The sequence below is a fragment of the Cetorhinus maximus genome, chromosome 11 (genome assembly GCF_964194155.1).
Source record: "Cetorhinus maximus chromosome 11, sCetMax3.hap1.1, whole genome shotgun sequence".
Taxonomy (NCBI): Eukaryota; Metazoa; Chordata; class Chondrichthyes; order Lamniformes; family Cetorhinidae; genus Cetorhinus; species Cetorhinus maximus.
Genome location: NC_135889.1, coordinates 10,785,899 through 10,812,736, shown reverse-complemented (window position 1 = coordinate 10,812,736; position 26,838 = coordinate 10,785,899). Strand labels below are relative to the sequence as shown.

Below are 26,838 nucleotides of genomic sequence, written 5' to 3'. Positions count from 1 at the left end.
GCATTTCTTCATTTGGTACGTCCCAGCCAGGAGAATGGGCACTCCCTCAGCGCTGCAAGTTGATGAGAATGTCTCAGGGTAACTTGCCTGACAGTTCCATTCCTCTTTCCATTTCTACTTGGGCCAATAGTTCCCTGCTTAGTGCTTTTTCCTTCTCTGTGCTCAGCCCCCACCCAGCCCAATACCAAGGCCCTCGAGACACAGAGTGGAAACTGCAGGTCCAAAACTGTGTTTAGCTTTCTAGGGCACACAGAGCTCATTAATGCACCAACACACCACCATAAGAGTATGCTACAATATACCCAGCCTTAACTTTAATGTTACAACTGTAAAGAAAATACAAATATATACTCAAAAATATATTTCATGTGCTTGTCAGCCAGTTTCAAGGCAATAATCTAATACTGAAGTACAAAATGCACCACTTGGAATGACAAGTCCACCCTGACTGCAGGATCAATTTGAATTAAACTGTGTAAATGTCTGATCTATTTACAGCAGAGATGAATTCTGTAATACAGGTCAACAACCCCAGATACAATGTTTAGTACAAGGGTAATGATGACAAATGCCCAATTTTCTCGCAGGCCATTTTCCATGCCTTCAGACACCATAATGGGCAAGTGCCGTAAGTTGTCTCTCATTCAAACTCATTTTGTTTGCTTTTTTTTCCTAAAGGGAGATAAATGTTGGAGGGAAAACAAAACAAAAGTTAAAATTCCCAGTCACCATCTAGCTCCTGTAAGGAGCTTATTGGACCATCTCTCTGTGATTGCGAGGTCTCTGCTTTGGCCTGAGAACCAGAGAGTGGCACTGCTGGTTGAAGCAGATTAATCATAGTCTTCCTGGTTTGTTTTTTCACCTGCAGAGGGAGAGAGAGAGAGAAAAATTCAAACTAATCACGGCAAGATATTCTGGGATTTCAAAATGACTGACGCCAGTCTCTAATGCAAGAGGTAAAGCCCTCTTGATTTAAACCTTAATACTGAGCAAAATATAAAAAGGCATTGAACAAAAATAATGCATCAATAATCAACGTTGAATTTTGCACATGCTTCTGTTATTATAGTGTCAGAATCCAATACGATTTCCTGATATTGATAGAAATGACATCCACCCTGCCCCCTCCTGATGAATTGGGTTTTAATCACTTCGTTCATTACTCATTAGAAATGAATTAAATCATTGCAAATATCTAGACAGTTATTTATGTTGCCACAGATTAAAACAAATTGTATCTGCTGGAAATCTAACAAAGCGGTCTCCATCCTGTAGTTTACATCCACATTTCTCTCTCTCTCTCGGGTTTCAAGGCCCCGCCTCTGTCTATATTTTCAACATTTTCCAGGTACAGAATATAACCAGAGTAAATACTCACCCGCTTGAAGAAAGGGTGAGCCAACAACATGCTAGCTGATGGTCTGGAACAGAAGAGATGCTTATTATTTAATCCAAATAAAGATGGTCATATTAGTAGCAACAAAAAGAAACCTACACTTTTCACTACATGATGTAATTATTTATTTTTTTGAAAACAATCTAACCCTATTGATTCAAAGCACAAATCAGATTTCTAGTCAGTCTGAATTTCAGTTTTGATTCAAGTAATCTAGAGTGCCATTTTAATGCAATTGCTTAATTCAATTTATTGGATAATTCCATTTCTTTTGGGTATAAACTTTGAATTACCAAGAGTAGACTGTATTTTCTCAGTACTACACACCACTTCCTTCTTTAAGATCCTTAAAACATAGCTCACTGACCAAGCATTTTGGTCTCTGTCTTAACATCTCCTTATGTAGCTCAGTGCCAGATACTGCATGTTAACATACCTATGAAGCACCTTGGGACGTTTGAGTAGAGGCTGTACATTAAGTTGTTGCTGGTTAACCAAAATAAATATCTGGAAACTTGATTCTTGTGATGAAATTCCCACTCTGTAAACAAGTTTACAAAAAATGTTGCTTTTCCCTCAAATTGTTGGTGTTCCTGAAAAAGCTAACATATATTATATATATATGAATTAGGAGAAGTAGGCCACTTGGCCCCTCAAGCCTGCTCCGCCATTCAATAAGATCATGGCTGATCTGACTGTAACCTCAACCCCCCCATTGCTGCCTACTCCCGGTAACCCTTCACTTCCTTGTTAATCAAGAATCTATCTAGCTCTGTCCTAAAAATATTCAAAAACTCTGCCTCCACCGCCTTTTGAGGAAGTGTGTTCCAAAGACTCACATCCCTCAGAGCAAAAATTTCTCCTCATCTTGGTCTTAACTGAGCAACCCCTTATTTTTAAATAGTGACCCCTGGTTCTAGATTCTCCCACAAGAGGAAACATCCTCTGCACATCCATCCTGTCAAGGCCCCTCAAAGCCTTAAAGGTTTCAATTAAGTCACCTCTTACTCCTCTAAATTCCAAACCTAACCTGTCCAACCTTTCCTCTAAGGCAACTTATCCGTTCCTGGTATTAGTCTAGTAAACCTTCTCGGAACTGATTCTAACGCATTTACATCTTTCCTTAAATAAGGAAACCAGTACTGTACACAGTATTCCACATGTGGTCGCACCAGTGCCCTGTACAACTGAAGCATAACCTCCCTACCTTTGTAATCATTCCCCTCACAACAAACAATAACATAAATACATTAAATGATGAACATAAGAAACAGGAGCAGGAAAAGACCATACGGCCCATTGAGCCTGCCCTCCCATTCAATTTGATCATGGCTGATCTTGGGAAGAGAAGCCATGAGGTAGAGGAAAGGTCGATTTTTATAGTGCAGATAGTTGGCTAGTGTCCATCAGTTCCTGTCCATATTCACCAACTGATGCTTTAGCTAATTTTACCTGATTGCAAGGGACCAATGGCACTGGTTAAAGGGATTTTATACAACTGATTGAGGAGAGCAGTATGACTACATTATTGCAATTTTTTAAAACCACGTCGGTGGAGTTAATCAACAATAATCGTGCAACACATGTTCGGGATCTTCAATCTCAACCCCTAGTGCAGTGACTAATAAAGGCTAGGAACTTCTCCACAGAAGGGAAAAGTATTTAATTTAATCAAAGAATGATATAGTTTACATACCGATTTCCAGGCTCTCTCTGCAGACAGAGCTCGACAAAGCTGTGAAAGGCTGCAGAGAAAGTTTTCTTCATTGAACTCTGGGATCGTTCCTTTGTGTTCGTTCTCAGCATGCTGCAGGGATCGACACTTTCTCCAATCCCAGAATCTACTCCAGAGCGGGAATTCTTCATCACTAATTCCTTTGGAGGGAAGCTGATGTCTCCCAGACACAATGAGCCTTTCAGCTTCTGGAGCAGCATCTGAGAGAAATATGAAAATAGTAAATGGACAATTCTTTCTCCCTCCCCTTCATCCGTTGGTCAGCCCCCAAAAGGTTGAGTGCTCAACTTTGAAGATTTAAGAAAATGTCACCTGTGTAGGTCGCATATCCTGAAAGGGAACTTGACCTCTGGCTAATTCACATGCTGTGATCCCAAGGCTGTAGATGTCAGACTTCGCATCATATCCATGCAAGTCCTAATGTGGGAGAGAAGGCAGAGTGTTTGATACTCAAAGGGGAGGTGATAGGTTAGGCTTTCTACACTCTAACTTGTTCACGTACAGTGTGGACACTGAAAACCAGTTGACCGCATACCAAAATACATTAAAAAGATGTGCTCCTTTCCTCACATTCAAGGTGCAATGGCAATCAACCTCTTTTGAGTGTGCTGGACACAGTCTGATTCACATTCTGCTTAACAGCTTTCATGCCCATTATAGGTTAGTAGACAAGAGGCAAAATTTGACCATGATCTCCTCCAACAGCATTTGAAGCATGGCTCAGTACATGTTCTGTTGTTTGTCACGTGGCCAAATCTATACTGGGAAGGTTTTCCTCTGCGCATGAGTAACTTGGGTCTGACTCAAGTAAGTTACTTCAAAACTACACACTATGAGCTACTAGCTAAGTACATCCGCTCTCTTGTGTACGGACTATTCCATCTGCTCTAGAGTCTATGGCACATGACTACTGATGTCACTTTTACATCATGATACACATCACTTTCTCATTACCATAAATATTAACCCATCATGCTACACATCCCCCAAGCATAATGTCAACTTTTGTAATAACAATGTTAAACTATATATCAAATTATTTACATTACATATATACTAACACCACCTCCCCTCAAAGACCAATATTCACAGGTTAAGCCTTTACGGTGCCTTTACAACTTTCCTTGATCTCGTTGATGTCAGCGTTGAGCAAGGGTGATGGCCTTGAACCAGTTGGTTGGATGTGTCTGCATTCTGAGAGTTGATTGATGTAGCCTTCGGATCATCATTTCAAAGCATGTGGTAATCAAACATGTGTTCTTGCAGACTCTAATAAGATTAGAGCTTTCCTATTTCTTCTCAACGTGCCTACCGATGTTTGGATGAGATAGGAACATGGTTGTTCTGTTTGTTTAAGGACTGTGCCTTCAGATTTTCGATCTTGAATTCAGACTTTCTGACCTCGCACTAATGGGGCTAAAGTCTTGACTCTGCCTGGAGTTATACCAAACCTTCTGTTTTTCATGTAGGTCGTTCTCCACATTCCTTAGTCTTTTCTGCTGATTGACTGTCATGTTGAGCTGCAGGTTCTGCTGCAGCAAAGGAATTTGCATCTTCAGCCATCAGCCCATGAGCAGCTCTGCCAGTGAAAAGCCATTATTTAAAGGTGTAGCTCTGTAATTCAGCAAGGCTGAATTCCAATCGGTATTCTTGGTCATTAAAATTTTAATAGTTTTCATCGTTCTTTCAGCCTCTCCATTGGCCTGTGGGTGAATGGAGAACTAGTAATTTGGGTGATGCCACAGTCGTCTGTAAATTTCTTAAAGCATTCGTTCATGAACTGTGGCCCATCGTCCGAAACAACTTCATCTGGAAACCCAAGCATGGAGAAGATGCTCTGTAACGCCCTTATCACAGTCACAGCCATGGTAGTGTGGAGTCTGGTAGATTCTCATCACCTTGAATAATAATCAACTGTGGCAAGGTATGCTTTTCCTCCAAAGTCAAAGATGGCTAGTCCAAATCTTTTCCAAGGCCCATCTGGGAAACTAGATGGTAATAAAGGTTCTGTGGGTGGCTGGCTATTAATTGCACAAACATGGCATGACAAGACAAAGTCTTTAATTGCCTTTGAAATGCCTGCCCTCCACACATATTGATGTGCAGCTGCTCTACACTTCGCTATTGCCAAGTGACCCATCATGGATTCTACGAAGAATCGCCTCTCTCTCAGTCTTGGGTATCGTTAGGCGATGGTTGAATACGAGAAGATCATCCACTATCATTAGATATTTTCTTCGTCCATGGTATTTTCATAGGAGCTATCATTCGGACTGTATTTTGACCAACCTTCTTGGCAAAATTTCCTAACCTGGGTATACGCCACACCATCTTTCTGTACTTTCCTGACTACCTGTAATTTTCGCTCAGAGACCGGGAGGGAATTTGTTATGATGGATGAGAATGTTTCCAAATCGGAAGCAAGTATCAAGTCCTGGATAAGTGCGTGATCAACCGTAGGTCTGGATAATGCATATTGAAGCGCTCTATCGAGTGTTAGGTTATCTTATGTCTGTAAAAAAACTTGACAGTTTTCTGTCACGGACTCAGAGGGCAATGCGGTAGTGAATAAGTTCACCTTTCAGTGCACCATACTCACAACAACTGGCTAACCTATACACATCAGTAAGAAACAATTCATTAGATTCCCCTGATCTTTGGGTTCTCTGATCGAATCGCGCTCGATCGATTATGTGGTTCCGTTACGGACTCAAATATGCATTGAACGTTTTTAGGACAGTTTCGAAGTCTGCAGAGGTCTCTTCTACCCCGTCTCAAGAGGCCAATTTGCATTTCCAGGACGCAGCGTTCGTAGTTTGTCTCGTGGCCTAAACTATACTGGGAAGGTTTCCCTCTGCTCATAAGTACTACTGGTCTGATTCAGATAGGTTACTTCAAAATTACTATATTTACACTATGTACACTATATACATGACAGACTACTTGGTAAGCACATCTCTCTTGTGTACAGTCTATTCCATCCGCTCTACGGGGTCTCCAGCACATGACTGCACAGTCATATCATTATAGTAACTATTAAGCCATGATGCTACAGTACAGTTGCTCAAGAAACTGGCCCAGTTAGTTAGGAGGGAGTGGGAACTCTGCAAATGAATTTCTCTTGCCATCCTCCTGCTCACCTTTGCCCTAAAACAGAATCCGTGGCTAAGTATTCTCTACCCTATGTTGAGTGAAGTACTGTGTGGGTAAGTGGTCTGGTAACATGACCTAGTCAGAGCCCTTCCTCTCTCTTCATTTACCAAAGAAAAACACAAAGCAAGCCCATGTCAAGTTCAGCAGGTCAGCAAACATCACTTCTCAACAAAATAAACTGCAATGCCACAAAACTGATTTCCTGGATTCACAACAGCAGACAGTGAATTCTGCTTCTAAGTATACTGGCAAAGACATGTTGTATTAACTAGGCTTGTATTCCTTTGAGTATAGAACATTATGGGGTGTTCTAACTGAGACACTTATGACAATTAAAGGATTTGATAGGGTGCATAGAGAGGACCTCTTTCCTTTAGTACAGGAGTCCAGAACAAGGGGGCATAATCTGAATGTGAGAGCAAGGTCATTCAGGGGTGACATTAGGAAGCACTTCTTCACACTAGAAGTTATTAGCTCTAAAGCATTTTGAGATATCTAGCAGTCATGAGAAGTGCTACATAAATGTGAGTCTCTCTTATGGAAACCTGGAACACTCTCCCCAAAAAGATTTTTGCTGCCATGTATGAGTCAACTGAAAATTTCAAAACTGGATTTGATAGATTTTTGTTTGGAAGAATATTAAGCAACATGGAACCAAGCTAGGTAAATGGGGGCGACTTTTATCTAGGCAATGGGGGTCTTGGCTGCTGATTGGAAAGCAGATGAGAACCCGCCCACCGTTACCACCTTTGGGGAAGGTCTACCGAATTACCATCGGTTTGGGTGGAGATGAGGAATTGTAGGGGGAAAAAGTCATTAGTGGGAGCGGTCTACAGGCCCCACAGCATAGGGCAAAGTATTCAAGAGAACATATTGTGCGCTTGTGATAAAGGGATGGCAATAATGATGGGTGACTTTAATCTACATATAAACTGGAAAAATCAGACTGGCAGTAGTAGCCTGGATGAGGAGTTCTTAGAATACTTTCAAGATAGTTTCTTACAGCAACACGTTCTGTAATCAACCATAGAGCAGGTTATGTTAGACTTGGTATTGTGTAATGTGCCAGGATTAATTAATGATCTCAGAGTAAAGGCACCCCTAGGTAGCAGCGACCACAACATGAGTGAATTTTACAGTCAGTTTGAAAGGGAGAAGAGTGGGTCTAAGGCTACTATCTTAAACTTAAATAAGGAGGGGAACTATGTGGCTTCCATGAGCTAGCTGAAGTGAACTGGGAAATTAGGCTAGAAGATAGGTCAATAGAGAAGCAGTTGTAGGCGTTTAAGGGGATATTTCAGAGTATTCAGAATAAATATATTCCTATTTTAAAGAAAAATTCTAAGCGGAGGACCCACCATCCGTGTTAACTAAAGCGGTTAAGGAAAGCATAAAACTTAAGGAAAAAACATACAACTCCGCAAAGATGAGTGGCAGGGCAGATGACTGGTCAGAATATAAAGAATGGCAGAGAATGAATAAAAGGTTCACCAGGAGAAAGAAATTAGAGTACAAGGGGAAGCTAGCTAGAAATGTAAAAACGGATAGAAGAGTTTCTACAGGTATTTAAAAAGGAAAAAAGTAAAGTGAGTGTCAGCCCTCTAGGGAGTGACAATGGAGAGTTAGTAGTAGATAATAAAGGAAATGGTGGAAGAAATGAACAAATATTTTACAACAACAAAAAATGGAAAAACTCAGCAGGTCTGATAGCGTCTGTGGAGAGAAAGACAGAGTTAACGTTTTGAGTCCGTATGACTCTTCTTCAGAATATTTGCTTCTGTGTTCACATTCCAGGAACAGCTGCATATCAGGAGATAAAAGGGAGAGGAACTTGGTGAAATTGAAATCACTAGGGAAACGGTACTGAGCAAATTGATAGAGCTGCAGGCTGGCAACTCTCCAGATCCTGATGGATTACATCCTAGGGTCTTAAAAGAGGTGGCAAATGAGGTAGTCAATGCACTGGTGTTAATTTTCCAAACTTCGCTAGATTCTGGAAAGGTTCCATCAGACTGGAAAGTAGCAAAGTAACCCCGCTATTCAAGAAGGGAGGGAGGCAGAAACCAGGAAACTATAGGCCAGTTAGCTTGATGTCTGTCGTGGGAAAGTTGTTAGAATCAATCATTAAGGAGGTTATAGCTGGACACTTAGAAGAACTCAAGGCAATTGGGAAGAATCAGCATGGTTTTGTGAAAGGAAAATCATGTTTAACCAATTTATTGGAGTTTTTTGAAGGAATAACATGCACAGTGGATAAAGGGGAGCTTGTAGACGTCCTGTACTTGGATTTCCAGAAGGCATTTGATAAGGTGCCACATCTAAGATTATTACGGAAAATAAAAACGCATGGTACAGGGGGTAACATATTAGCATGGATACAAGATTGCTGGCTGGCAGAAAGCAGAGAGTATGCATAAATGGGTCTTTTTCGGATTGGCACAACGTGATGAGTGGAGTCCCGCAGGGGTCTGTACTGGGGCCTCAACTTTTTACAATTTACATCAATGACTTAGATGAAGGGAGTGAAGGCATGGTAGCTAAATTTGCAGATGAGACAAAAATAGGTAGGAAAGTGTGTTGTAAAGGGGACATGGGGCAGTTGCAGATAGATATAGATAGGTTGGGTGAGTGGACAAAGATCTGGCAAATGGAGTTTAACGTGGGGAAAATGTGAAGTTGTTCACTTTGGCAGGAAGAACAAAAAAGCAGAGTATTACTTAAATGGAGAACAGCTGCATAATTCTGAGGTGCAGAGGGATCTAGGTGTTCTAGCACGAGTCACAAAAAGTTAGTATGCAGGTAAAGCAAGTAATTAAGAGGGCTGATGGAATTCTATCTTTTATTACAAGAGGAATTGAACATAAAAGGGTGTTATGTTTCAGTTACACAGGGCATTGGTGAAACCAGACCTTGAATACTATGTGCAGTTTTGGTCTCCTGATTTAAGGAAAGATGTTATTGCGTTGGAGGCAGTTCAGAGGTGGTTTACTAGATTGATACCTGGAATGAGTGGGCTGTCTTATGAGGAAAGGTTGGACAGACTGGACTTGTTTCCACTGGAGTTTAGAAGAATGAGGGGTGATTGATTGAAGTATACAAGATCCTGAACGGCCTTGACAAGGTGGATGTGGAAAGGATGTTTCCTCTTGTGGGGGAGTCTGAACTAGAGGGCACCATTTTAAACTTAGGGGTTGCTCTTTTAGGGCTGATGAGAATTTTTTTCTCTCAGAGGGTTGTGCGACTTTGGAGCTCGTGCCTCAAAAGGTGGTGGAGGCTAGGTCGTTGAATATTTTTAAGGCAGGAGTAGATAGTTTCTTGTTAGGCAAGGGAACCAAAGGTTATCGGGGGTAGAAAGGAATGTGGAATTCAAAACACAAGCAGATCAGCCATGATCTCATTGAATGGTGGAGCAGGCTCAAGGGGCTGAATAGTGTACTCCTGTTCCTATTTCTTATGTTTACCAGCTAAACAGGCCACTGGTAGGCCTTCCAGGGGATCAGGACTTCGGGTGTGGGAAGTCTCTACCGCCAAGAGCTGCCAACCAGAGGCCGGTAGCTCTTTTGCTCAATTGTAACAGAGGAGGTGGCTACTGCCGGAATGACATTCACTGGAGGCCAAGGATCCCAGAGGGACCCACGCCAGAGATAAGTGATGATGGGAGGGGTTTCACAGGACAGGGGTTGCAGGGTATGTGCACCAAAGGCAGGGGGTTGGCTCTCGCTGGGCCACCCTCTCTTTTTTTGCCAGGTCCCTCGATCAGGGACCCCACCCTAGGAGGGCACATGCAATCCGCACTGGTTTGCTTGTTGTGCTCCTGCGTGGTGACAGGCCCTCCTGCCGCTAGTTTAATACCAGCAGCAGCAGGAAGGGGCCCCTAATTGGGCATTAATTGCCCACTTAATAGCCTTAATTGGCAGGACAGGAAGGCCGTCCACGGACTTAATCGAGGTGGACACTGAAAGGTAGCAGAGTCTCATGGGAGACAGCATACATATCACCCATGGGGTTAAGATTCAAAAAGATCAGGCATGAGCTAATCGAAGGGTGGAACAAGTTGGAGGGAATGAATTACAAGTTCCTATACTTGTAAAATATTAGTTTCAAGGAAGTAAAAAATTGCTTTTGTTACATAAAACCATTCATTCCGCTTGATGGACAATTCCAAACATTACACTCTGGAAGTGTGATACAATAAAACTACTTGCAAAATAGAGTGCTCAATTAGATAAACCAGTTATTCTGCATTCATCACATTAGGTTAGTAGTCAAGAAAGCAAGCAGGCAACTAACCTGCTGGAGAACTTCAGGACTCAGCCAAGGCAAGACAGAAGCACTGAACTCTGGGAAATCATACACAACCTTCAGCCTTTGTCCATCTGTGACCATATTGCATAGACCATGCAGACCAGTGAGGTAAATGTGTCCCTCCCCAGATATAAGAATGTGTCTAGGTCTAACACACCTGTTGAAGAAAAAAAAAGTTTCAGAAACTAAAGTGCTCAGCTGATTGCATTTGGAAAAGTTTTCTGAAACAGCAGCACCAGGCATGAATGACTCCTCACTAACAACATAGATCAAAACTTGGGAGGTAGAATTGGTCTGGACCAATCTCTTGCACTTTTCAGCAGACTACTGTCTACACCAAATTGTTCCTTCAATTCTACTTCAGCAGAGATTTATTTTACTGACAGAAGCCAAAAGAAAATGACACAGGTATAATCCAAGTAGAGAAAATTATTTTTTTTATTCTATTCGTGAGATGAGTATGCGGCTGGCTAGGCCAGCATTTATTGTTCAACCCTTCTTGAACCGCTGTAGTCCAAGTGGTGTAGGTATACCCACAGTGCTCTTAGGGAGTTCCAGATATTTGACGCGGTGGCAGTGAAGGAATGGTGATATAGTTCCAAGTCAGGATAGTGTGTGGCTTGGAGGAGAACATGCAGGTGGTGGTGTTCTGCTGCCCTTGTCCTTCTAGGTGGTAAAGGTGGTGGGTTTGGAAGGTGCTGTTGAAGGACACTTCGTGAGTTGCTGCAGTGCATCTTGTAGATGGTACACATTGCTGCCACTGTGTGTCAGTAGTGCAGGGAGTGAATGCTTAAGTTAGTGGATGGGATACTGATCAAGGAAACCACTTTACCCTGGATGGTGTCGAGCTTCTTGAGTGTTGTTGGAGTGTTGCTGGTAAGTGGATAGTATTCCATCACACTCCCAACTTGTGCCTTGTAGATGGTGGACAGGCTTTGGGAAGTCAGGAGGCAAGTTACTCACCACAGAATTCGCAGTATTTGACCTGCTCTTGTAGCCACAGTTTTTATCTGGCTGATCCAATTAAGTTTCTGCTCCATGGTAACCCCCAGGATGTGGGGGATTCACTGATGGCAATGCCACCGAATGTCATTGGGAGATGGTTAGATTCTTTCTTGTTGGAGATGGTCATTGCCTGGCACTTGAGTGGCGTGAATGTTACTTGCCACTTATCAGCCCAAGCCCGAATGTTGTCCAGACCTTGCAGCATATGGACAGAGTGCTTCAGTATCTGAGGAGTCATGAATGGTACATCATGTGTAAACTCTGCTCTAGGAAGAGGGTTTTATTTGTACAAAATAGTTCTCATTCTCTTAACTCTACTTCCAATCAATTCTAATTCAGGCTTTTTCATTTAGGTACTAAGTGTTTTTTTCATTTTTTTTATTCATTCACGTGATCTGGGCTTTGTTGGCTGGGCCAGCATTTATTGCCCATTCCTAGTTGTCCTTGAGAAGGTGGCTGTGAGCTGTCTTCTTGAATCGCTGCAGTCCATGTCTAGATTTAAAACAGTATTAGCATTGTGTATTTATTAAATGGGCCAACAGCTGTCATAAAATAAAATGTTAGAGGAGCCCAGCGTGAACTGATGAATTGGTATGCAAACAACAACTCATATGGCAATCAAATCCTTAAGTGAAAAGAAGTTCAGCATTGGGGTGGAAGCGCAGTGTTAGAACAATAAAAATATTTGACCGAGTCATCATAGACCTTAGATCTGTCTTAGTGTACAGCCAAGGAAACAAGCATTAAGCAAATATAATAGAATAGAGCAGATGCAGTTTAACCTTTTACATCTGATGATCGTTCAAAAGCAGAAAGACAATAGAGTTTACAGGTGCAACATTACAAAAATATGTGAATGCATGCTCACAGACACTGCATTATTTGCATTATGGGAGAGGAGCAGCTGGGGAAAAAAAAACTCATTCTGTCCCTGGGTTATCAGAATTGACTTTAATAGGATAAATGCAGATATCACTATCCCAATCCAAACTGAATGCCCTCCACGATCTCACCACTCCCTATCTCTGCCACCTCCTCCAATTTTACAATCCCTGGAGATCTTTGCATTCCTCCAATCTGGTCTTTTGCACATCCCTGATTTTTCACCATTCCACCATTGGCAGATGTGCCTTCAAGCGCCTAGGCTCTAAGCTTTGCAACTCAATTTCTCTGCCTCTCCGTCCTCTGCACTCCCGAAAACCTCTCTCTTTGGCCAACCTTTTGGTCACCTGTCCTATTATTATCTTATGTGCCTTGGTGTCAAGTTCTATCCAACAACACGCCTGCAAACTACCTTAAGATGTTTTATTATGTAAAAGTTGCTATATAAATGCAAGCGTTGTTATATAAGCAATACAAAAGCCCCTTGCCACACCTTTTAGGAGATAACTAGCACCATTTGCCTACTTGGATCGCTCTCCACAGGCTTTTCTTTGCAACTTGTATTGTACTTTTATAAAAAGTGGGTCTAGGGAACCACTAGAGCATTGGATTCACCTCTCAGGGCTATTTATATACCTGCCTCCAAGTGTCAACACAGTATCATGACACAGCTAGTTCAGCCTCACTAATGCTCATGAGCACATGCTCAAAAATTAAAATAAGTTAAAGACCATCATGAGGTTGGACCTTCTCCAAAAAACATGCTTGTGAAAAGCACTACAACGTGATAGCGATGAGTGATGAGAAATTTAAAGCTTTTTAAAAATATGGTGTGACTGGGCAGAAAGTTCATACAAAAACGATGACTGGTTGTCTTAAAATCTAGATTTACCTGTGAATGCATCCCATTCGATGAATATAATCCAGTGCCTTCAAGACTCCATAAAAAATATGCGCAATGAGACTTTCACTCATGCCTTGAGTAAAATACAACTTTAACAGGCTGCTGGCAGAACCTACACAAGGCCAGAAAGGCAAGCTCAGAAATTAATGTTTATTGATTGAATGTGGCTTTTAAGTGCAAAATATAGAACACGTGGCAGATCATAACAGAGGAAGCTCTCTGTCCAGATGTTACCTTACCGTAAGCTGTGAATGCCATAGTGACCCATAGCTCGCTGCCCTGTGCAAAAATAGCTCTGTGCGGCAGGATGTTTGGGTGCCGGAGAAATTGCCAGACAAGAAGCTCATTCTGAAAGGAAAGCGTAAATTTTCTGAAGTGTGGCACAATGGCCATGGTCAAAGAAACATGTATAATACACATTTTCCTACACATAGAAGCAGGCTACATTCTTCCTTCAACACATCAGCAGTAATAGCTTTTCTTTGGCTGCTCTATTATAAAACTTACAGATCTCTGACTACAATGACTACATACAGTTCATGGCTCCACAAAGTCTCTAACTCATTAATTTATTGAGAAGTTTGTTTGACAACATCATTTACTTGGTTTTAGCCCAAACAGCAATTAGTGTGCTACAACTGGCTTCAAGACTCCTTTACAATGGAAATAGCAGGGCAGGATGGTCAGACAGTTTTCACATCCTGATCACTATCCAGTAACTGCCTACTGGAAACTGCATGTGTTTGTGTGTGGGCATCAAATGTGAGCACCAAATAAGGGCATAGCATGTGCTCCAAGGTCAAATAAATCACCAATATTCATATGTGACACTCAGCAAGGTATCAGTGGAGATAAAATTCTGCAATTATTTAGTGAACAATTGAATGGGGGATTCAAGGATCTAGATGGGTGAACGAAGGTGAGGGGTGGGGGGGGGAAACAAATGGTGTTCATCATTGGTAACTATCTTGCCATTTAAAGTTTTGTACTCAAGTGACCTTAAACAGCAACAATAATTTCCATTTATTTTGGGCTATTATGGTTGGAGGGTTGGGGGTGTCCTCCTTGGAACAATGGAGATTGAGGGGAGATTTGATAGAGGTGTATAAGATTATGGCAAGCTTGGATAGAGTGCTCAAAGAAATGCTGCTCCTATTAGCTGATGGTGCAAGGTTTAGGGGAGACTGATTTTAGGTTCTGGGCAAGAGATACATGCAGGCATGCGGGGGAAGAACATTTTTACACAATGGGCGATGACGACCTGGAACTGTGTCTATGAAGGTGGTGATAGCAGAGATGATGAATGATTTCAAAAGAAATCGGATGGGCACTTGAGGGAAACAAACTTGCAGGGCTATGGGAATGAAGCAGGGTGAGGTGGGGGAGATGGTATTGTTTGGATTGCTCTACAGAGCGCCACCATGGTCTTGATGGGCTGAATGGCCTCTTTCTGTGTCGTGATGACTCTATGTATCAGAGGGTCACTGACTTAAAGGAAGAGTGAGCAGGGGGAGACAGTTCAGAGATGCACGACACAAAAATTGGCCGTGTGGTTCATAGCGAGGAGGACAGCTGTAGTCTGCAGGAAGATATCAATGGACTGGTCAGGTGGGCAGAAAAGTGCCAAATGGAATTCAACCCAGAGAAGTGTGAGGTGATGCATTTAGGGTGGTCAAACAAGGCAAAGGATTACACACTAAATGGCAGGATACTGAGAGGTGTAGAGGGAGTGAGGGACCTTGAGTGAACGCCCACAGATCCCTGAAGGTAGCAGGACAGGTTGATAAGGCAGCTGAAACAGCATATGGAATCCTTTCATTTATTAGTCGAGGCATAGAATATAAGAGCAGGGAGGTTTTGCTGGAACTACATAAAACATTAGTTAGGCCACAGCTTGAGTACTGTGTGCAATTCTGGTCACCTCATTACAGAGAGGAAGTAATTACATTAGAGAGGTACAGAGGATATTTACGAGGATGTTGCCGGGACTGGAAAATTGCAGCTATGAGGGAAGATTATGGATAGGCTGGGGTCGTTCCCCTTGGAAGAGAGGAGGTTGAGGGGAGATTGGATTGAGATATACAAAATTGTAAGGGGCCTTGATAGAGTGGACAGGAAGGGCCTATTTTCTTTAGCAGAGAGGTCGGTGAATAGGGGACATAGATTTAAAGTAATTGGTAGAAAGGTTAGAGGGGTGATGAGAAAAAAAGTTTTTTCACCCAGAGAGAGTTGTGGGGTCTGGAACTCTCTGCCTGAAAGGGTAGTGGAGGCGGAAGCTCTCAACTCATTTAAAAGTTGGCCGGATATGCACCTCAGGTGCCGTAAACTGCAAGGCTACGGACCACATGCTGCAAAGTGGGATTCAGCTTGGTTTTCAGCTGGTGCAAACACAATGGGCCAAATGGCTTCTTTCCGTGCTGTAAATTTTCTATGATTCTAAGCGTGTTAAGATACTTAATCTATGCAACCATTTAGTAAGTTTTAAAAGATAGGAGCTCAATTAACCAGTATTTTGTACATTTAAAAAGTACTCTTTATCTTAGCATTTCTACTATACTGACCTGTAGAGAGGCCAGATTTTCTTCAGAACAGGTGTCCATATTAGTGCGTCTCACAACCACCATTTTACCTGATGGGATGTGTTTAGCCAGATTCACCGTGGTTAGATTACTAAAACTTTTTCCTAACAGACAAAATAAAAATATCAAGATACGATAATCAAACTCTTAGCTTCCATTGTCACAGTTAAACCAAAGGCAAAACACTGCATGGGCAGGAAATGTAAATAATTTTGTGGTTACAAGGGTTGAACTAACGGACACTGCCATATTTCCATTTGTCCAGTACAAAGGAAGTAAGATCAACTATTACAACGTAAGCAACTGGAACACCCTGTGTTAATACTCACTGTAGGAGCAGCTACCGTTGAGAGGTTTGGATTCACATACTTATGTCACTTTAGCAACATGCCACATGACAAGGGATCTTTGGCTTAGTTCCAGAGACAAGCAGGTTAACAGTCTAGTGGAGTACCAAGAGAGTGCTGCACTGTCAGCGGCATCGGCTTTAATGTCCCTTTTGGGACATTAAATCAAGGCCTCATGCAAAGGAAAGCTGGGGAGTTCACACCTGTATCCTGGTCAGTATTTATCCTTCAACCAACATCACTAAAAACAGCTGATCTGATCATTATCTTCTTGGTGTTTCTGGGGTACCAGTGTTCCCCCGCCTCACCCTGCTTCCTATAGACTGAATATATGGAATTCTTGCCCACAGATCACTTTGAGCCCATAAACTATGTCAATAGGGAACTGCTTTAAAAAAAGAAATATTGAAGGGTTTGGGGGGCCAACACGAGAGTGAGATTAGACAAGGTAACTTGAAGAAAAAAACTAGCACAGATTAACTGGGCTAAATGGCCTGTTTCTATGATGAATCATTGGATGTTACAAGTTTCGACCACTCTGTGGTGTCAGGAACAAATTTACTAAGTGTTTTTACCTAGTTCAGATAGAAGCTCATAGTGACTAGCACCGGCAGCATACATCATGTTAGCATCTCGCAGAGGGCTCTTTGAATACACTGAAACCTCATTGCTCTGTGTGTGGAGGAAAACACATGTTACTGGGTGAGTATGTGCTCAGGACAGGAAGGAGAAGAACAGTGCAGAGAGTCAAATATTATTCTTATATGTATTGTATCGACAAATTTAAACACTTCCAGGTAAGCTTTGGTGCTAGGCAGATGAGGGGGAACAAGAAAAAAAACGCGTTTAAATTGCACAGTGATCCTTGAATTAACCAAATTTGTAAATTGCACTGTATTCAAGACACTTATGGCTGAAATTTCCTAGTCCACCGAAGGGGGGTTAGGAGGCAGGGCCGGAGGCAAAATTGGAAAATAACTCTTCGGTTGGCAATACAATGTGTTCCTGCCTCCAAGCGCCCTCACTGAGGCAGTTAGGGAACATTGATGGCACCGCTGGAATTACCCGACAGCAGGCCGCACCCCCGCTGAGTCCGGAAGACAACAGGAGGCAGCCCCTTGGCGGCAGGCTGGAGGACATCAAAGCCGCCACTCAATCATCTGCTGGGATTCAACGGCCACAACCTTAGCCGCGAGCTGTCGCATGGATGGATTCCCCCTCCATGCTGATAGCCTGACAGCTGTGGCCATGCTCGATTTTTAATTTGGCCAATGCTGGACAGAGTGTCTCCATTTTCAGGCACCCCAGCATTCTCCTGCCTGTATCAGTAGCACTCACTTCTTGCAGTGGGATTGCTGGCTAGGCATCATGGTTGGCCCTCCTTGGCCCTGGTCTGTTCGCTGTCCTTCATCGGACAGGGTTCTTGTAGGTGGCTTCTCAATTGGCTGCCAGGGGAAGATTGCGATTGGCATCCCACCACAGCTACTTCCAGGTTCTTGATCCAGAATTGAGGTTGCCATCAGTGACCCAACCAGGAAAATTCAATCCTTAGTCACTTAGTCCTGACAAAAACCTATAACATTAATTCCAATAATTGCCACAGACATCATAGGAACACAGATATAGGAGAAGGCCATTGATCTCCTCAAGCCTGCTCTGCCATTCAGTGAGATCTTAGCTGATGTGCAACGTCACTCGTTGCATATCCCTTAATAATTTTGTCTAATAAAAAGCTATCAATTACAGTTTAAAAAATTAATTGATCTAGCTTCAGTTGCCTTTTGCGAAAGGGAGTTCCAAACTTTTACCACCCTTGGTGTGAAGAAGTGTTTCCTAATGTCATTCCTGAAAGGGTTTGGCTCTAACTTTGAGATGATATTCGCTAGTCTTAGACTCTCCAACTAGTGGAAGTTGTTTCTCCCAATCCACCCTATCTGTTCCCGTTAAAACCTTTAAAACTTTGAACAAGTAACCCTATAGCCTTCTAAATTCCGGGGAATACAAAAATAGTTTGATTAATTGCTCCTCATAACTCAACCCTTAAAGTCTAAGTATCCTTCTGGTAAATTTACTCTGCAATCCCTTCAAGGCCAATATATCTTCCCTAAGATGAGGTAGCAGTCCCACTGTCAGTACTCCAGGTGTAATGTAAACAACCCTAGGGCATGCCACCCAGTACATCCCTTCAGCACTGATTCGGACACTCCCATTATCCCTACTCTCAGTCTCCTGTCACTCAGCCAATTTTCTCACCAGGTCAATCACTTGCCTTCTATTCCACGAACTTCAACCTTACCTAACACCCCTTAAGGAGGACTTCATTGAATGCCATCTGGAAGTCCATATAAATAACATCCATAGACATTCCCCTGTTCACTAACTTAATCACCTCTTCAAAAAAAAAATCAGGTTTGTCAAAAAAATCATGCTGGTTCTCTCCAATCAGCTGAAAATTTTCACGGGCTTCCGACTGTTCTGTCCATTTATTTGAATGGTAGTCCTCCCAAACCATCTGTGCTCTGTCCAAGCAATATTTTACATCCATGTTCAAAAGGAAGATAACCTGCCCCATAACGTTTCGCATTACAAAGAATGTGATTTTTCTCATAATGCACAGCATTCCTCTGCCTGTGTCTCTTTCTCATAATACAGGTTATACATACACACAAGAATAGATATCTTAAACTGGAATCCCTTCCGGATCGTTGAGAGTCATAAGCACTGAAACTGCTTTCTTATCCAACATGCACTCAAAGATTCACTACAAAATTACTTTGCAAAAACAGCAGGCTAGAAAATGCTTTCACCAAATGAAAAGACAAATCCCTCCCACCACTACCACTTGTATGCCTACCTCTCCTGCAGCACTAACAGCATATCAAAATGCCAACCTACCAGATGCAGACGGTCTATGCCGTCTACCTGGCTTCCAGCATCAATTGATTCTACTTCTGTCCCAGAAAGGCAGGAACAGACCTTAAGAGAAAAAAATGCAAAGTTAAACAATTTGCATATATATACCTTTAACATAATATCAAAGAGTAATTAAAACATACATGAGGGGCAAGAGGTGAATAAAATTTGAAGGTGAATTTCTGATGTTCCAGACGATCAAGCATGGGAGTCAAACCTACAGGTATTTGAGGGCAACTCTCCAATCAGGATCAGAGAGAGACAATTTAGCACAACTAGTCTGTACCAGTGTTTCAACTCCACATAAGCTTCCTCAATCCTATTTCTTCCAATCTGAACACCCCCATCACTTTTTCTTCTTTTACCTGAAATATTCTTATGAACCTCCCCCATCTCTTGATCCATTTTATTATTTTGCCGCATTTGCATGTCTTTCTCTCTGATGAGCTACCTTTACTCCATTCCCCAGGCAAGTATTCCTTTCCCAACTCCTGCCCAATAAGTGTTTATATATGATATTTCATGCTGGCTTTAACTGTCTTTTATATCTCTCCAGAGACCCTGGAGAATTGTGCAAAAAGGATTTACACAACTGATATCAGAAACGAGATGTTATAAGTGTCAGGAAAATATGAACAGGCTGGGGCTTTCCCCCTTCCCCCTCTCCCCAGAGGGCTTTCAAATTATGAAGTGGAAGATTTCTTTGTCTTTCCTCTTTTATTCCAGGTCCCTTTCGAGTGCCAAATCTTGGCGCTGTTGCCAGCCTAGTCCCCATCAGTCTCTTTCCCATAACTTCTACAGTCTGAGGAAGCTATTCTCATGCTAATGCAAGCAGCATTTACTCTCCCTCCTTGAAATGGGAGTGAAACTGCTGATTGTTTATTGCACAGTGGTGTCGAGCGATGGTGCACAGCATCTATGAATCATAGAATTTTAACAACACAGGAGGCCATTCAACCCATCGTGTCTGCACTGGCTCTCCAAGTGAGCATTATGACCTAGCGCCATTGCCCTGCCTTTTCCCCTGTACCCTTGCATATTGTTTCTATTCAAATAATCATCTAATGCCCTCTTGAATGCCTAGATTGAACCTGCCTCCACCACACTTCCAGGCAGTGCATTCCAGACCCAAATCACTCGCTGTGTAAAAAGATTTTTTCTCATCACTTTTGCTTCTTTGCACATCACTTTAAATCTGTGTCCTCTCGTTCTTGATCCTTTTACGCGTGGGAACAGCTTCTCCTTATCTACTATGTCCAGCCCTCTCATGATTTTGAGCACATCTATCAAATCTCCTCTTAGCCTTCTTTTCTCCAAGGAGAACAGTCCCAACCTCTCCAATCTATCCTCATAGCTGAAGTTTCTCAGCCCTGGAACCATTCTTGTAAACCTCTTCTGCACTCCCTCCAATATGTTCACATTCTTCCTATAATGTGGCACCCAGAACTGTACACAATAGTCCAGCTGAGGTCGAAATTCAGCATAGCCTCCCTGCTATTGTATGCTATGCCCCTAGTAATAATGCCCAGGATACTATATGCTTTATTAACTGCTCTCTCCATCTGCCCTACCACCTTCAATGATCTTTGCACATATACACCCAAGTCTTTCTGCTCCTGCACCCCCTTAAAATAAGGGGTGAAATTTTGAAATGTTCTTCCATGTTCTTCCTATCAATTGCATCACCTCACACTTCTCTGCATTGAACTTCATCTGCCACCTATCTGCCCACTCCACCAAATTGCCTATGTGCTCTTGAAGTTCCACACCACTCTCCTTGCAGTTCACAACACTCCCAAGCTTCGTATAATCCACAAACTTTGAAATTGTTCCCTGCACACCAAGATCTAGATCATTAATATACATCAGGAAAAGCAAGGGTCCCAATAGCGACCCCTGGGGAACTCCACTACAAACCTTCCTCCAGCCTGAAAAATATCCATTGACCATTACTCTGTACTTCCTATTCTTCAGCCAATTTTTTTTCCCACATTGCTACTGTCCCTTTCATTCCATAAGCAATAACTTTTCTCACAAGTCTGTTGTATGGCACTGTATCAAATGCCTTTTGAAATTCGATGTATGCCACATCAACAGCATTGCCCTATTGTCCTTTTCTATTACCTCTTCAAAAAACTCCAGCAAGTTAGTTAAACACGATTTCCTCTTTAGAAATCCACACTGGCTCTTCCTTATCAGCCCATATTTACCATGTGACTACTAATTCTATCCCGAATAATTGTTTCTGGAATCTTGTCCACCACTGAAGTTAAACTGACTGGTCTGTAATTGCTGGGCTTATCCTTACAACCTTTTTTGAACAAGGTCATAATATGTGCAATTCTCCAGTCCTCTGGCACCACCCCAGAGTCTAGGGAAGACTGAAAGATTATGGCCAGTGCCTCTGCAATTTACAAGGGGCCAGTGTTGGAAATTCTGACACATGGAGCAACAGGGTGATTCTGCATATGGTTTTCTCTCCCTCTCTGTCAGGCTATCGTGGAGAGGAACTGATCGAAGAAGAGGGGAGGAAATACAAGAGTTACCTCCCCAGATGTCTCCCATTGGCAAGCTGCACAACACCATTGGCTGAGATCTGGGAACAGGTCAACATCCTAGTCCTTCAGCCATGGATAAAGACTAAGAAAAATCAAATAAGCTGCAGCACAACTAGCAAATTATCACTATCATAAAACCTAATTTATTTCCTGGTGTGTTATCTATTTCTCCAGTGTTGAGGAAATTTTGTACTCCACACCCAGTTAATGTGGTGAGCAACTTGTACAAGCACTGTTACCTGTTCAGGTAAGTGGGACTGGTGTTTGCATTAAAAAGGTATTTTTGTAACAACTGTAGGTTGACTTACCAGTAAAGGCATGGAAGCTCCCGATACACTCGGTAACTCATATGAGCACAGCAATCCTGAAAATGGGAAGCAAACGTGAAGAATGACCCTCTGCTTTCTCCAGCTGTAGATCAAGCACAATCCAATATAACGGATGCAAGGAAGATTCTTCTGCAGTTCTCTGTAAAAAATATACAATGCTGTTAATATTTTGATCCACCCTTCCTTCAATTTGAGTGTCATGTGAAATCAAACAGCCATAGCAATAAAATGGATAAAGGAAATAGGAAAGAAAAACAATCCTACATGGATTTTAAGCAGCAACAGATACCAGAGTGAACTTAAAGGGGAGAAAATAGGTTTTCCCACCTATTTCCATTATTTTTAAATCTACAACTAATACCTTGTCAGTCTTTCCACCCCACCCCCACTAGAGCTGTACCTTGAGTGTCCTGCCATCCATTCTTAATTAGCACATTTTCTTAGATAATATCACCACCTTCAACACCTCTTTGATCCTTTTGTCTGTGACATCTTTTGATTATCTGCTCCTAGCACTGCTTGCTTGTCCCTACAACCACCCCACCCTCAACTTCTCTCCCCCCTGCCTTAAACCAGCTTATATTTCACCCCTCTCCTGACGATACTCAGTTCTGTTGAAGGGTCATGAGGACTCGAAACGTCGACTCTTTTCTTCTCCGCCGATGCTGCCAGACCTGCTGAGTTTTTCCAGGTAATTCTGTTTTTGTTTTGGATTTCCAGCATCCGCAGTAGTTTTTTGTTTTTATTATTAAAGGGGAGGTAACTCTTTCGGCAAGTAACATTATTACATACTACAGTACAAAGTACAAAGGGTACTTCTTTGAGGTGTTTGTTTTACTTTGTTCACAGCATTCCATAACACCCTGGATACATTAATTTGTTGATGTACTACACACAGTAGCACAAAGCAAGGATAATTTTTATAGAATAAAAAGTAAAATACTGCAGATGCTGGGGATCTGAAATAAAAACAGAAAAATAAAGTTCTGGAAAAACTCAGCAGGTCTGGTAACATCTGTGGAGAGAAAAACAGTTAACAGTTTGAGTTCATCCAAAACTTTAATGTCCATACCTTAACTTCTGGTTATCTATTGCACTGTGCTAATTCATCAACATTGGCTCTCAGTCTGGCAAAACATCAATTTTAAATTTCTCATCTTTGCGCTTAATTAAATCCCTCTGTGGCCTCGTCCCTTCCCATCTCTCCAACTCCTCTAGCCCTTCTAGAACTCCACATTCCTCCATTACTGGCCTCTTGTTAAACCCTCACCATTTTCAACCCACCACTGGTGCCCATCGTTCAACTATTTAGGCCCTAAGCGCTGGAATTACCTAATTCTAAATCTCCGACCTCTTTATCCAAGTGTCTCCATGCAACCTTTGGCTCAGTCATTTTTTGCCCATTACATTCTGTGAAGCACTTTGGGATGTTTCACTCCAGTAAACATGCAACAGAAATGTAAGTTTTCCTTGTATTACCAATCTGGGCAGGAATTCCAGCAGACTGATTTTGCCCTAGGTTCCCAATGTAGGTCACTCCGTATAGACCACAGATTAAACCTGCCACTTTCCTAGCCTGTATAATTTAGTGCCACAAACACCCAAGCACTGATGGATTTTTCCACTGAACCAAAAATGGTACACTTTACTATAAAATAAATGGCGGTGGACTCCTTGTTATTTAAGTAAGTCAAAGCTATAAATGACGGTTTCTGTGGGTCCTCTCATGACTGAAGAGCCCAACGAAAGATTGGCATGGATGTTCACAGAACTGACAGTCCACGCTGTCACTGTTGATGCTTAGGAGACCTTCTGCAGCTGCATCACCTCTGGTCATGTTGAATGCTGCATGTTTGGCATAGATGGTTCTCAAAGCATGCTGAACCAAGTTTCAGTGCTTGCCTCCACATTGGCCAGTCAGCTAAAATTTACACACTCCCACCCCGAGAGGTGGTCTGTAATGCAGAAGTTTGTAAAGCCCTTTTTTTTTTTAAGGGTGCACTTGTATCGTTTGCACTGACCACCTTGATGTCATCGGCACAGACAGTTCCCCATAGGAGTTGTACTTGGGGATTCTGTAGTCTTTTATGCAGGAAACAAGGCCTGCCCATCTAAGCTGAACTTTCTGAAGGGTGGTCAACATGCTGTCAAGCCCCACATGCGATTCTGTCCTGCCATTAAATTCTCATGATGGCTTTCAGGTGCCTTTGTGGAAGCATTCCAGAGCTTTGATGTGGCACCTATGGCAAACCCAGGATTCTGCGCCATACAGCAAGGTGGGAAGGACAACGGTCTGGTAGAGTTTGACTTTCGTCTTCAGCTTAATGCTATACTGCTTCCAGACACCATCATGGAGTCGGTCATAGGCCAAACTTGTTTCTGGGTATATGACTTCATCAGTAGACAAGCTTAGAGAGCACACTGACAAGATGTGAGAATTTTTCTACTACCTTGAGAATGTGCCATCAAAGGTTATGTCTGGTGCTTCATGGTGTGTGCCTGGTACTGGCTGAAATGTCAGCTCAGCATTTCCAAGACAGGGGTTGAGACCAAAGTTTTTGGCAGCACTCGAGAATTTGTTTATATGGTCTGGATATCTTCCTTGCTGTGGGTAGCTAAGGTACAGTCAGTCACATGCATACAGAAGCTCTCTGATTACTGCCTCTGACTTTGGTGGAGGCATGCAATCTGGAGAGATTGAAAAGCTTCCCTGAAGGCATGGTAGATCTCTGGTGTCTTCCTTGAGCATTGCAGCAAAGAGACTGGAGAGTCAGGAAGCCATGGCACATCCTTGCTTTACACCGCTGATTATTGCAAAGACATCAGACATCTCACCACAGGCACAATCACATCCAATCATACAGTAAGTACAGAGTTTTGACAAACTTGCTCTGCAAGCTAGGATGTCCGAGCAAGTGCCATGGGCCAGGTTGGCTCATAATGTCAAAAGCTTTAGTTAGAACATTTATAAATCCTGGTGTTGTCTTCTGCACTTTTCTCATAGTTGTCCTGCTGCAAACATATCAGCTGTCCCACGATTAGCCCCAAACTACATTGTGATTCCTGGAGGACATCATGTATGAGGTTGTCTAGCAGATGGTTTAATCGGATCTTTCCTGCGATTGAGAGAAGACTTAGTCCTCTGTAGTTATCTCATACTTTTTGGATCCTTTCTGCTTCCAGATGCTGACTATATCAGCTTCCTCGAGATCCTGTGGAATTTTTTTCTGATCCCAGGTACTCTTGAAGATGGCTGTAAGTTTAACAAGCTCCGTACTATTATGCTTCCAAATCTCTGCCGTCTAAAGTAAATACAAGTCTATAGAAAGCTAATTTTATCATGGAAATTACTTGCTAACATCATTTAAACTTGTACCAAAAAGTGAATGTAATATTATGCATACTGTGGTCCTGTATGTCTAGACTTTACAACTATATGTTAATAAAGATCCAAGCTGTTGAAATTTGATGTGTTGTTAGCAAAACATAAATTAATATTGGTGTGGTATTAAGGGCACTTACTAGATGTATTGCATCATTTGCAAAGAATGTGAACGATATCCAAAAAAATGATCAGTGCTTCTGCTTCTCAAGAAACTGGATTCTTGAAAACAAAATAAATTTCTCCTTCCAATACTTCTAACAGCCAATCAAAGGCACTGTAAAAATAGTAATAAAAAGAATATTAAACCATCAATTCAACAAAAATAAGTCACCTCGCTCGCTCCACACAATTAAGTGGTGTAAGGACATTTAAGTCAACAACCTGCACCAATGCAAAAAGTTGGCACCTTGCACTGGTTGATTGTGGATACAAGCAAGGTGGGCTTTTTGTTTCCTAATTTTACAAAAAAAAGGATGCTTATCACAGATTCTAATGATCCAAGGCATTGAAAGCACAGGCACCTCCCTCCCCCCACCCACCCTCCCAACCCCAACCCCAGATAAAATAAACGCTAGCATGGAGAGATCCCCCCCATCTCTCTCTCTCTAAGGTCAGGGTTTTATAAGTTCCCCCTCTATGTGCCGGCCGGGTTGCCTGTATTACTCTGGGACCTCAGTGAAGGGGCCCTTGCCTTCAGCAGCCCGGGACCGGCCGGTCACTTGGAGACCAGGAGGAGCTCCGACACACGCCGAGCTCTACACCATCCCCACATCCCGCTCCACTCTCCAAATGTTTTCCTGCTCCTCCCCGACTCCATAACCCGACATCTTCAACCCATCTCCTTCTCACTCGGTTGCGTCTCTCTCACCTGGACGGGAAGGTGGGGAGGAGAGGAAAGTGCAAGACCCCGCCCACTTCTTCCGATATCACGAAGCTCCACCCCCTTTTCCAGCTCACAAACAGCGGAGCGCCTCAAACCTCGCGAGAACATGGCCGTCCCTCTCATTCAGCTGCCTCTCTCGCCTTCATAGGGGGGGGGGGTGGAGGAAGAGGGCAAGATCACGCCTACTTCTTGTGACGTCATCACTCCAACCTCTTCTCCCCTCATTAACAACCGAGCCGCTTCAAACCTCGCGAGAACACGCGCTCCACCGTAAAGCCCTTTCCCTCAGCCTCTCCGTCAACCCGTTGCCCCAGTCTCGCCATGCAGCCCTTGCACGAGCGGCGTCCGTTAGATTTTGAACTGAGTTTGAATGTTTCCAATCGTTGATGTGCCGATTTTGTAGTCAATCAATGAAGGAGCCATTGTGAATCAACTGGACACACCATCAGTGTTCCCCCCCCTCG

General features: G+C 42.6%; 1 protein-coding gene across 3 annotated transcripts; it reads right to left on the bottom strand.

The window, feature by feature from the left end:
• Positions 1-288: 288 nt before the first annotated feature.
• On the bottom strand, positions 289-26,408 carry LOC144686387 (STE20-related kinase adapter protein alpha-like). 3 transcript variants are annotated; one of them, XM_078551521.1, is made up of 12 exons: positions 25,629-25,739; positions 22,086-22,245; positions 19,202-19,282; positions 16,882-16,978; positions 15,942-16,063; positions 13,620-13,728; positions 13,369-13,492; positions 10,575-10,746; positions 3,444-3,548; positions 3,093-3,331; positions 1,379-1,421; positions 289-862 (listed from the first exon to the last, which is right to left on the bottom strand). In XM_078551521.1, the coding sequence occupies exons 2-12, from the start codon at positions 22,095-22,097 to the stop codon at positions 713-715; spliced, it is 1,254 nt and encodes a 417-aa protein (XP_078407647.1). In that variant the 5' UTR covers positions 22,098-22,245; positions 25,629-25,739; the 3' UTR covers positions 289-712. The 3 variants fall into 3 exon arrangements, with proteins under 3 accessions (XP_078407647.1, XP_078407648.1, XP_078407646.1); XM_078551522.1 differs by lacking the exon at positions 25,629-25,739 and adding an exon at positions 26,360-26,408 and having other exon boundaries at positions 564-862; XM_078551520.1 differs by lacking the exon at positions 25,629-25,739 and adding an exon at positions 24,131-24,206 and having other exon boundaries at positions 564-862.
• Positions 26,409-26,838: the final 430 nt, after the last annotated feature.